The sequence below is a fragment of the Budorcas taxicolor genome, chromosome 2 (genome assembly GCF_023091745.1).
Source record: "Budorcas taxicolor isolate Tak-1 chromosome 2, Takin1.1, whole genome shotgun sequence".
Lineage (NCBI taxonomy): Eukaryota > Metazoa > Chordata > Mammalia > Artiodactyla > Bovidae > Budorcas > Budorcas taxicolor.
The window spans coordinates 7,802,792-7,815,191 of NC_068911.1; the positions used below are offsets into that span (position 1 = coordinate 7,802,792).

The 12,400-nt window shown below is 58.0% G+C and overlaps 1 protein-coding gene across 1 annotated transcript; it reads right to left on the reverse strand.

Annotated features, from left to right (window-relative positions):
• Nucleotides 1-1,056: 1,056 nt before the first annotated feature.
• MYL10 (myosin light chain 10) lies at nucleotides 1,057-9,700 on the reverse strand. The gene is made up of 6 exons (XM_052664374.1): nucleotides 9,614-9,700; nucleotides 9,061-9,136; nucleotides 8,189-8,293; nucleotides 4,023-4,101; nucleotides 1,425-1,473; nucleotides 1,057-1,155 (listed from the first exon to the last, which is right to left on the reverse strand). Exons 1-6 carry the CDS (start codon nucleotides 9,647-9,649, stop codon nucleotides 1,057-1,059), a joined length of 444 nt encoding a protein of 147 aa, XP_052520334.1. The 5' UTR covers nucleotides 9,650-9,700.
• Between the last annotated feature and the right edge of the window lie 2,700 nt (nucleotides 9,701-12,400).

A 12,400-nucleotide genomic window follows, 5' to 3' on the forward strand; every position in this document is an offset into this window, starting at 1 on the left:
GCATTGGCAGGTGGACTCTTTACCCCTGAACCACCCGAGAAGCTCAGTTTAGGTTGTTATCATTCCCTTATTGACATGTAGGGTTTTTTTTTTTTCAAGTATATTCAGGATTTAAGATCTTTGTCAATATCTATTTGGGGGGACATTTATTTATTTCTCTATTTACGTATTTGATTGAACTGGGTCTTAGTTGCCACACTCAGGATATTTTAGTTACGGCATGTGAACTCTTGGTTGAGGCAAGTGGGCTCCAGTTCTCTGACCAGGGGTGGAACCTGGGCCTCCTGCATTGGGAGCAAGGAGTCTTAGCCACTGGACCACTGGGGAAGTCCTTATTGACGTCTCTTGCCAGTATCTTCTCCAGCCTGGGCCTTGCCTTTACAGGCTCTTCATGGTGTCCTTTGCTGAACGGAAGTTTTCAGTTGGAGGTCCAATTTCTGCCCTTTTATTATATGGTGGGTGCTGTGTGCCATGTTTAAGAAATCTTTGCCCCCTGACTTAAGCATCCCTGGAGTCCTCCTCTCCGCCTTCTCTGCCTCTGTCTGGCTCCTAGCTGCCAGGTCTCTGCTGGCCCAGTCCCTCCTCCTCCCCACTGTGTCCCCACCCCAATTCTTGTCCTCCTTACTGCATGATTTTCCCGCCCCGGGACAGGGCTGGCTCCTCTCCGTGTCCCCAGGACTGGTACCAGGGCTGGCACGCACTAGGTGCTCAATAAAAGCTTCATAAATGAAGGCAGTGTCTTGTGCCCCAGCTGGGGATCATTAAAACTGTCAATTAGTTCTAAACATCAGCTCATCAGGAACATTTGAGCAAAGCCAGGAAGTAAAAAGTTTTGGAAAAACCAACAGCATAGGAATGTTTCGCTTTCTCCCCAACTGGAGCATTAATCACGAGAACTCAGACCTTGTTAGCGTTATTTATTCTTGCTTTTGCCCCTGACCCACAAGCCAGGGAGTCTTCTCTTCGCACATGTCGACCACGGGGACTCCTCAAAGGCCACCCCTCCCGTCTGAATGTGTGGGGGGGTTTCGGGGGGGGAGGGTCCGTGGTCTCCGTCTAGTCCTTCTCTTCGCCATGCGTGATGACGTAACACAGGTTCCTGTAGTCCAGATTGCCACACACATCTGGTGGGAAAGCGGCAAACATCTGCTTGACCTGGGGAAGGAGCCGGGAGTCAGCCTGGACCAGGGCTGAATGGGGGACAGAGCCAGGGGTCACCCAAGGGCATCATGCAGAATGTCCCTCCCCTTTTAGCAGATGTGGGGGGGTGAGCACTAAGGCCAGGCCGGCAGCCACCCCCACCCATCCTTGTTGCCTTCCAAGGAGTCAGGGGAAACCCTGTCAGCAGACCCCTGAAAACAGGGCACTTCCCAGGAATGCTCGGTGGGCAGGGGCGGGCAGTGCCCTGAAAAGCTTGCTCGTACCTCCTCCTCACTGAACCGGTCTGCCTGAGTCATGAGCTTCTCTTTGATGCTGCTCAAGGGAGAGAAAGGGTCACCTTCAGGGGAAGGAGGGAAACGGCCACTCTGTGTGTGGACACACAGACCCTGAGGGGCCAGCCCAGGAGGACACCAGCCGGGGCCAGCCCTGCAGCCCCCAGCTGGCCGTGTGGCCTCAGGCGACCACTGCAGCGCGCAGCTTCCTCTATAACCTGGACTCTCCCCTTTGCATCGGGGGAGGGCCCAGTGACATAAGCTGGGGCCCCGGCATGACGTGGCGGCCACTCCGATGTTGCCCTGTGCACTCTGCAGGTACAGACTGTGTGCGGCTGCCGCATCGTGTCTGACTCTTTGCGGCCCTGTGGACCGAGTAGCCCACCAGGCTCCTCTGTCCATGGGATTCTCCAGGCAAGAATACTGGAGTGGGTCGGTTGCCATTTCCTCCTCCAGGGGATCTTCCCAGGTTACAGAGGGGAGCCTCTTTGCCCTGGTTCTAGACACGCTGCTTCTTCAGCTTGTGATTTTTGCTGACATCTGTAAGGTGCTTTGGAGCGTGATGGTGCTTGCACTCAGCCAAGGGGCGGGAAGGTTACCCAGCTCCATGCCTTCCTGGGCCAGCCCAAGTCTCCTTTGCTCCTCCCAGCCCTGGGAAGTGAGCACTTTTATGCCCCTTTTGCAGAGAGGTCAGCTGAGGTTCAGGAGGGGTACCGATTTGTAGTGGTGGGGCCCTGTCCTCTTGAGTGGTCAGGGAGAGCAGCTGCCCACGGTGGGTCGGGGGAGGTGGGCGGGGGAACTGGAGAAGTGGCCCGAGGTGGGATGTTTGAAGCTGTCGGGGAGGGCCTGGTGCCCCCAGGAGCTCGACGTTGGGGGGCGTGGTGGGCGGGGCCGCAGTGCGCAGGGGCGGGGCCAGAGGGCTGACCTGGGCTGTGAGGATCCACGTGCCCCGCGATGCCACAGCCTCGTTCCCCCTGAGGACCGACACACATTTTCCATTATTTATGTTAGTACAGGACAGTCACAGTTTCCAGCTCTAAACGCCGGGGATTTTTCACAGACTCTGTCTCAACCAGAGCCTTCTCTGTGGCCTGCCTGGCGGGCAGCCATGTCTTTCAGGCCCCATAGCCTGGGGATGGCGGCTTCGGGTCCAAAAACGGCGTCCCCCATGGGTTCCTCCCAGCCCTGACTTTGCTCTGGTGGGAGCGAAGGTTGACAGGAGAGGGGTGGGTGGAGGCCACTCCAAGGGGTACCCCCGGTGCCTCCTGAGGCCTCCACGATGGGGGTGGGAACGTGGACTCTGAGGGCTGGGTAAACGGGGGGGGGGGGGGGGGGGGGCTGCAGCCCTCCCCCACCCCTGAGGAGAGTATGACTCAAAACTTAGGGGGGCGGGGGGACTGTAAGAATGTCTGGGGGACAAGACATTGTCCCCCACTTCCTCCCTGGCCCCCTGCCCTCTCCTGCCCCACCTCCATCACGTGCTGACGCTAATAGAAAGCAAAATTAGCCTCTAGCCGATGCCTGAAGCAACCTGGTAATTGGTCAGGAAGCCTGTGACTGACAAAGAAATCTTGCCTGCCCAGGGCCACCCACAGGCCCACAGAGTCCGTGGAGGCCTGAAGGGATGGCTCAGAGGTCAGCTCAGTGTGTCAGCCCCTGGACAGGCTGCCTCTGCCCAGCCCGCCTTGCCCCCAAGTCTTGGCTCTCTGCCCTGTGCTCCCGCCGGGCTGAGGCTCCCGGGCATAGCAAGCATCACTGCTCCCACGTTCAAGGATGCCAGCCCAGCGACTGCCGGACAGCTGCCCACGATGGCCTCCTCGCTCTGTCTGCAGCCCCAGAGGACTTGGGTCCTTCCTGTGGCTCCACCTCCATCCCTGCCTCCACTCGAGCCAAAATCTGGCCCATTCCTTTTCCAACACCCTGGATCCCATCGGTGCTGGCCTCTTGTATTTCATTCACCCAGCTGCTCTCCTCCCTCTATCCCTGTCAATCAAGACCCTTGCAGCAGCTACAGCCCTCTTTTCTCCTCCTCCAGGCTGGCCTCCGTGTTGCTCCTGCCTAACTCCTTAGGCTCTCCCATGCCCCACTGGCCCCTGCCGCCGAGGGTCCAGGGCTGCCCAACACGGGCCCTGCCTACCACTCTGTGCTGTCTCCCCTACCACCCACCCAGCCCCCGGCACACACAGCCCTCTCCTCCTAAACAGGCCGAGGCCTGGCTCTTCTCTCACTGTATTCCTGCATCTAGAGTGTTCTCTGCTCCAGCCATGACAATCCTCAGTCATCCTTCAGGGAGCACCCACCTCTGCTCCCACCACATCCTCCCTTGCCACTGGGAAGCCATCCCCTGGGGACCCCACATTCCTGGCACACTTCCCCACAAACGGAGACCCCGAGGCCCAGGAAGTGGAAGGGAGATCGAGGGATGGCTGAACTGGGCAGGGCAGCGGCCTCCTGGCTTCTGGCTGGAACCTACCTGAGTTCTGGGCAGGAGAGGAGCCTGGGCCACCATCCCCACGTCCCTACCCCAGTCCATCTCTCCCCTGAGCCTCCGGGAAGGGAACAACCAAAGCAGAAGGCAGAACAACTTACAAGTCAGCCTTGACGAAACCTTTCCCTTCAGTGTCGAACACCTTGAAGGCGTGGAGAATAGTCTCCTCGGGGTCCGTACCTAGAAGCAGCAGACACAGGATAAAGAGGGCAGTCAGCGGTTGGCACTGGGTCCCAGGGCTCCTGTAGAGGCCAAGGGTTCAGGGAGCTTCTTCCCCAGCTTCTGGTCCACAGTGAGGCCAGAGAGAAGGGAGTTTTCTGAGAACCAAGGAATAGTAACAGTCGCCAAGGACGCTGTGCTGAGAGCCAATCAGCCTGCACTGGCTCTGGTTGTCGTTCAGCCGCTCAGGCATGGCTGACTCTTTACAACCCCAAGGACGGCAGCAGGCCTCCCTGTCCTTCACTATCTCCTGCAGTTTGCCCAAGTTCATTTACTAGGCATTTACTACCTGCTTAATCCTCCTGACCACTGGCCCCATTTTACAGATGAAGAAATTGAGGCTCAGGGAGGTTAAGTGACTTGTCCAAGTTCTCATAACTGATGCCCTGTGATTAGGCTATGGGTAAAGGAGAAAGAGCTCTTACTTGGGAGCTGTAGGTCCTGGCAGCGACATTGGAGGAGTCTGAGAGGTTGTTTAGGCCAGAGGAGGGGCAGGTGGGTCAAAAGGGTGGGTAGGGTGGAGGTGGGGGGCTGGGAGAGGCAGAGCACAACCAGAGCAGTTCTGGTTTTCTCACGTTTATAGTGTGGGCTTTGGGGACAGATGTCGTTAGAAGACCTGGTTCTGCTAACACAGTGGGATTGAATACCCAGCCCCCTGGTGGTACAGATGGGGAAACTGAGGCCCAGAGGGAGGAAGTGTCTCACCCAAGGCCTCAGGGACTGTGTGAATGGCAGCGGGTGATCTGGTAACCCTTACCTGGTGCTCTTTCCCCTCTGTCACACTGCCCTCCCTGTTCACTGGGAACCAAGGGCTGTCCCCTTCCTTCTTAAGGCTCAGCTCTGTCATCGCTGGAATGGAGACCAAGGTGGGGTTTGCTGCCTGTCTACCAGGACTGGTTAAGATAACGTGTCCTTGATGGTAAAGGGAAGTCGCTCAGTCGTGTCTGACTCTTTGCTACGAGGCTTCTCCTTCCATAGGATTTTCTAGGCCAGAGTACCGGAGCGGGTTGCCATTTAATGGTAAAGGGCTTGCCAAACATTACTCTGTCGTGACCGCAAACATATCTGAGTACTCTGTGCCAAGTCCATCCTGCAGCTTCACCATGTAACCCTATGCAACCCCAGCACACCACATGCGGTAGGTATTGATGTCTCCAGTTTGTCAAAGAGGACACTGAGGCTCAGAGAGGTTCTGTGGCTGGCCTGAGGTCTCCAGTTGCAAGGGGAGGAAGGTTTGAAGACGACTGTTTGAACCTCCAAAGTCCCCCTATTTGTTCTGCCCCTTTGTGTTCCTGATTCTCAGAGTGGGTCAGGTCATCCGTATCTCCCCCATCAGACTGGGTCAGGGCTGTCTGTGTCTCCTCTTTAGGATCATCCAGGACAGGACAATGTCTGAGTCTCTCAACATTTCTGAGACTGGCCCTGAGTGACTGGGCTGGGCTTAGTGCTGGCCTGGTGGCCTGGGAGCTCCTGGAAGCAGAGGTGTGGGCCTCTCCTAGGCAGGGTGACAGAAAGCCAGTGTGCCCAGGCCAGAGGCTCAGCCTAGGGTGCGTAGGAGCCTGGCCTTGCAGGAGGAGGGGCTGGCCAAGGGATTGTGGTGAGGGGCCTGCTGTGTGGTCTCAGTCTCCCTGGGTCTCTGGAGGGGCCTCTCTGCTGGGGCAGGCTGGCTCTAGCCCACCTTCCTGAGGACCAGCTGTATGTGAACTTGTTGCCCTGGGTTCAGGCCCCATGGCTGGACGCCTACCACCTGCTAGTCCTCCCGTCCCTCCTCTCAGAGAGGGCCTCCCCTCTGCCGACTGCAAACCTCATCCAGCGGGTGGCAGATAGGCCACCTCCCCTGGTCACTTCGTGGCAAAATGCCCTCATCCCGATTAGAGGGACGAAGCGGTGCCTGCCCAGCCCCCCAGCCCCTGTCCCTACTGCAGGCTTGGCCAAGTTTGCATGACAGGCTCAGCTGGAGCCTCAGCCGCGGCGCCCCTGTGAAAATGAGAAAAAGGTGCAGTCTGGGGTGAGAGCGCTTAGCTCAGTCACAGACTGACACGCGTTCCGGGACTCACTTTGAAGTCACTGGCTGGAGTCACGCACTTCTTTCCCTGGGACTGAGCCCCCAGCCCCGCCCCCTGGACTTCTGCACCCCTCGAGGAGGTGACTGTGGTCCCAGGAATAACCCCTCACAGCTGGCCAGAGGGGGGCCTGGTGGCACTCCTCTGCCGATTGGACAGCACCGATTGGTGGCTGTGGGTTCAGCAGTGGCCCCCAGGTCCTCATGTCAAGAACCTGGAAATGTCACTTGGAATAAGGGCCTTTGCAGATGTAAAGAAAGGGTCTCGAAATGGAGTGACCATCCTGGTTCATCGAGATGGGCCGTAAAACCAGTGACAAGTGTCCTTATGAGAGTGAGACAGACAGAAACAGAAGAGGAGGGGGCGGTGTGACCCCCGGAGGCAGAGATGAGAGCAAAGTGGCCACCGGAAGCCAGAAAAAAACAGGAAGGCATTCTCTGCTGGAGCTACTCAGTGGAGTCTGACCTGTCAGATTGCGGACTTCCAGATTGCAGAACTGAGGGAACACACGGCTGGTGTTTTGAGCCTTCAAGTTCGTGGTCATCTGTTTCCGCGGCCTCAGGAAACTAACACAAACCACGTCTTACAGACGGGGAGCCACGGTGCAAAACGCAGATAAACCTTGCCCAAGGCCACCCTCAGGGCCTGTGGGGGGCCTGCTCTTCTTTTTTTCTATGTTTAAAAAACATTTTTACAAATTTTTGGCCATGCCACAGAGTGTGTGGGATCCTAGCGCCCCAACCAAGGATCAAACCTGCGCCCCTTGGAAGGGCAGAGTCCTAACCACTGGACCGCCGGGGAAGTCCGAGGAGGCCCAGGCTTAAACCCAGATGGAGCTGAGGCCCAGGGAGAGTATCAGGCATGGACAGCCTGAGAGTGGGATGATGATAAGACCCACCCCTCAGGGCAGCCCCAGCCCCGGCTGGCCCTTCCTTCTGACCACAGAATCCCAGCCCGGGCCTGATGCCACATCTCAGGGGAGCGCAGTGGTTAGAGCTGGAGAGGGGTCAGGGCTCCATTCCTGCTGCTTCGATGCTGGGGCACCTGGGCAGGTGTGTGGCCCATCTGAGCCTTGACCTCCTCACCTATGAATCCTTCCCCAGAGGAGAAGCACAGCCTGCTCTGGGGTGGGCCATGGCAGCTTCCGGGACCCAGCCCACCCACCCCCAGTACCACCGCCTCCTGTCGGCCACAGGTGGTAAGACAGAACACGCAAGATGAACCCAGGGCCAGGAAGGTGAGACCAGGGCGGGAGCACTGTCCTGCAAAGGGCTTTCTTGCAAACTGTCCCCCTGGGCCCCTCAGTTCAGTTCAGGTCAGTCATTCAGTCGATTTTGACTCTTTGCAACCCCATGAATCACAGCACTCCAGGCCTCCCTGTCCATCACCAACTCCCAGAGTTCACTCAGACTCACGTCCATCGAGTCAGTGATACCATCCAGCCGTCTCATCCTCTGTCGTCCCCTTCTCCTCCTGCCCCCAATCCCTCCCACCATCAGAGTCTTTTCCAACGAGTCAACTCTTCGCATGAGGTGGCCAAAGTACTGGAATTTCAACTTTAGCATCATTCCTTCCAAAGAAATCCCAGGGCTGATCTTCAGAATGGACTGGTTGGATCTCCTTGCAGTCCAAGGGACTCTCAAGAGTCTTCTCCAACACCACAGTTCAAAAGCATCAATTCTTCGGCGCTCAGCTTTCTTCACAGTCCAACTCTCACATCCACACATGACCACAGGAAAAACCATAGCCTTGGGCTCCTCACAGCCCCGCAAATCGGAAGTCATGACAATTACCCTGCTCTGTGCTGTAGAGGTGGAAACTGAGGCAGGATCTGGTGTGTGCCCCTAGGGGTTGGTGTCCGGTGCTACACCATGCCCCCAGCTGGGGTGTGCATCGGTACAGGGCACGTGGACACACGGGACCACACCTACCCATGCCCGCTCGCCCATCCCCTCCTCGGCAACCCCCACCAGTGCCTCACTCACCCTTCAGCTTCTCCCCAAACATGGTCAGGAAGACGGTGAAGTTGATGGGCCCAGGGGCCTCCTTCACCATGGCCTCCAGCTCCTCATTCTTTACATTGATGCGGCCTGGGGGAGGGGAGGGGTGGAGACACCCACACATACAGTGAGAGTCAGAGGGGACCCTGCCTGCAGGCAGCCCAGGAGCCCAGATCTCAGGACCCCAGCGTCTTGCAGAATCTCCCAGCCCTACTGTTTCTCCCATCCCTCCACTCAGCCCTAAGGCCCTGCCCACCTTTTGGTGGGGGCAGTCTCAGGATGGGGGCACATTTAGCCATGGGCTGCCTCCAGCCTCACCATCCCCCTGCCACCACCTCAGCCTCCCTGGAAATGAGAGCAAGTTGGTGGTTATCCCCATTTTACAGATGAGGCCGCTGAGGCCCAAAGAAGTTGCAGCATGTTGGAGTGGAAGACCTGGGTCCTAGGGGCTCACGTGCTGCAGGAGGGATCCACTGGCTGCCTAGAGGCGAGGACTCTGGGATTCCCTGAGTCCCACCTCTGAATGTCTCTAGCCTCTTCCTCACCCCCAGCATTCCCCCAACCCCACTGCCCTGCTGACTCTTCCCCCACCCTCCCACTCCAGGCCTCTGCAGGGGCCACTTCTGTCCCTGAAATACCCACCTCCCTCCCCTGACCAGTCCTCTTCTAACACTGGGGAGTCCTCCCTTGACCTTCCAGGCAGAGCCCGCCCCTCCTGGGAGCCCCCAGAGCACACCAGCCCCCAGAGCACACCCCTGCACCAACCACCCTGACCTGCCCGCAGCCGCCCATTCTTTCAGAAAGGCCTGGACTTGGCTCCTCCCCAAGCCTCAGGCCTCTGGCTCCCAGTCACCCACCCAGGGCAGCAAAGGTGTCCCTCAGGTCCTCCTTGTCAATGAAGCCGTCCCGGTTCTGATCCATGATGGTGAAGGCCTGGCAGAGACACGGGCACTGAGCAGCCACCCGCCCTCCCACCCCAACCCCTCCCCAGCGGTCCCTGCTCCCTGCGAGGGGCGGTCCTCCCACCTGTTGTTATCTCAGCAACCTCAGTGCAGGCCCTGGCCCTCCCATCATGAGAGTGATGGCTAACGAGCTGGGCTCCTACTGTGCACCAGCACCCCCTGGGGCTTTGTGCCCATCCCTCATTTCATGCTCCCTGCAACCCCATTTTACAGAGAGTGAAACTGAGGCACAGAGAGGGGAAAGGCTTGCTGGAGGTCACACAGCAAAGACTCGGGGATAGAGGGGGTGGGGCTGCCTGAGGACAGCTCATCACATCTGGGGCTAAGCTGCAGCCTGGCAGCCTCTAAGAGTGACATCACCACCCCCCAGGGACAGGGCTGACCCCACATCTAAAGGCTTTCCGTGCATCCCAGTAACCTTCCAAAGCCCCAGGGGCAGCTGACCGACCTCTTTAAACTCCTGGATCTGGGACTGATCGAACATGGAGAAGACGTTGGAGCTGGCTCCTCCTTCTGCTTTTTTCCGGGCTCTTCTGGGTGCCTGTGAGGTTCCAGGTGAGGCTTTGCAGCAACCCTTTGTCGGGAGGTACCCTGTTCGTGGCACCCAACCCTCAGGCCTTATCTCCTGAACAACACTGCCCCCCCGCCCCTGCCAGGACCCCAGCAGAGACACCAGGCTCCTGAAGCCTTGCAGGGAAGCAGGGTGTTTCCCAGCCCCCAGCAAGAAGCCCGCGGAGCGTGAAGCCTGCAGAGCGTGAAGCCTGCAGAGCACCCACCCTGCAGGGTTACCCTGCCGCTTCTTGCCCCGCCCCCGCCTCCAACTCTGGAAGGCAAGTGGTCAGCACCCAGGATGTGGAGCAGACAGGAGGGTCTTTTCTAGCACCAGCCCCCACGTGGAGGGCCCCTCCTTTCCTGCCACCCTCCCCACCGTTCAGGGTAACACCCAGGTCCCTCGGTCCCGTGAGGTCTGTCCCTTGCCCCCCTCCCAGAGCATCCCCCCCCAACCTGGGTCCCCCACACCTGCTCTGCATGCCCCGCTCTCCCATCATTTGCTCCTGCCCTTCCCACTACATGGGGCACCTTCCCTGCCTTCCATCAGCAAGTAGCTTCATCCTTCAAGCCCACTCCTCCACCACCACCTCCGAGAAGCCTTCCCTGATCAACCTCGACCCAAGGCCAACTAAGAGCTCCTGCTGCCCCCACCTTACCTCCCCACTGGTCTTGGGCTTCCACGCCCCGTAGCCCAGAGCACGCCGTCCTGCCACACCTCCCTGGGTCTGTCCCATTGAAGGGAGTAGTGGGCTGCCTTCCCCCACCCAGGGTCTGGCTCCGAGTGGGAGCCGGTTTGGAAACTACGGCCCTGGAGCTCAGGGCCTATCTTAGGGCAGTGGGTAGAGCAGGTGACCATCCTTGTGGAGGGTCTCTGGCCAGACTTCCTGTCTCCACGTGTTTCTCTCTGATGTCATGGTGCTGAAGAGTCCACTCTTGGGCCTTTGCTCTCTGTCCCCAAAGCCCTCCGTGGCACCTTTCCCTCAGCAGCCATCACTAGGGCCCCCGTGTGCAAAGGAGCCCCCGACTCGGCTCACGATGGGGGAAAGGACAGCCGGGACTTCACACAACAGGGGGAGGTGGAAGGGGAGCCCTCGCAGAACCCCCTTGCCCACTCCACCCGGCCTGCACCACCCTCTGTGTCCAGCCCCTGCTACCCCACCCCAGAGCTTCACTGGTACCCGCCCCAGTGCCTGTGTGGTCCCCCCTCCCTCCCCTAACTCATTCCTGTCCCCCAGCCCCACGTTCCCACCCCCACCCTCACCTCCATCTCCCTGGGTCCCCGGGCTCACTTGAGGAGCCGCAGCGCCTGGCTGACTTATAATTAGCTTTTACTCAGTCTTTTGTCTCCACTAATCCTTTGAAAGGGGGCTGGCAGGGGCAGCCAGGACATTCTGATGCCGTGAAACCCCTGTAATATTTATAAATCCCTTCAGACATCATAAAGAAAGGAACCTCCCTGCAGAATTCATCTCACATAATTACAGATACATTTCCTTCTGATTAATAAAAGCGATCACTTCCGTCCGGGGGGCATATTCTGCCCTCGCTCTCCTAGGACCTCCCCCATCGGCCAGGGCATGTCCTGCCCCTGTCTATCCCCAGCCTTTCGCGTCATCTGGGGAAACATCACTCTATTGTGTGCCAGACCCTGTTCTAGAACCCCAGAAGGAAGGAAGAGGTTGTTTTTCTGCTATTGCACAGGCAAAACTGAGACCCAGAGCCCTGACCGGCTTTCTGATCTCCTAGCTGGGACCCCTCTTCCAGCCCAGCTGTCTTAGAAATTCCCTTTTATAATGTGTTTCCGAAGGAAATATCTCAGAGCAGAAGGTGGGTCACCCAGACCTGAATTCTAATCCCAGCTTTGCTGTTCACAGCCTCTGTGATATTAAGAAAATCAGTTTTCTGCCCCAAGTCTCCTTTATAAAATGGATATCACGCCTCCCTCAGAGCATCTGGGCAGATTCCCTGGTCGCTCATCTGGTAAAGAATCAGCCTGCCATGCAGGAGACCCTCGCTCGATCCCTGAGCTGGGAAGTTCCCCTGGAAGAGGAATAGGCTACCCACTCCAGTATTCTTGGGGTTCCCTGGTGGCTCAGATGGTGAGGAAACCACTGGCAATGCAGGAGACCTGGGTTCGATCCCTGGGTTGGGAAGATCCCCTGGAGAAGGCACCAGCTACCCACTGCATTATTATGGCCAGGAGAATTCCATGGACAGAGGAGTCTGGCAGGCTACGGTCCATGGCGTCACAAAGAGTCAAACATGACTGAGAGACTTTCACTTTCAGAGCATCTGGACGTTTATCAGTTACCCGCTGACCTAGGTGCCCAGTCCCAGGACCCAGAGCTGAATCAGACCTGGTTCTTGTGCCCAAGGAGCTCACAGTCCAGCTAGGAGACAGACAATTGGTAGAAGGTGGTGGAGGGAGGGAAGATGCTGAGATTTCAGAGAAGCCACTGTACTCCTCGGCACTAAGGGCAGACCTCCTGGAGGGGGTGACTTTCAGAATGAGGCTTGGATGAGTTAGCATTTTCAGGTCAAGAAGGACTGATGAGAGCGTGTGAAATGGAAGCATGAAAGGACAGCCCCAGTGAAGGCCCACAGGAAGCCCCAAGGGACTGGAGCCCAGGGACAAGGGGAGGGCGGCAGGGCAGGCCCCACATGGCCTGAAGGACTCCGCAGC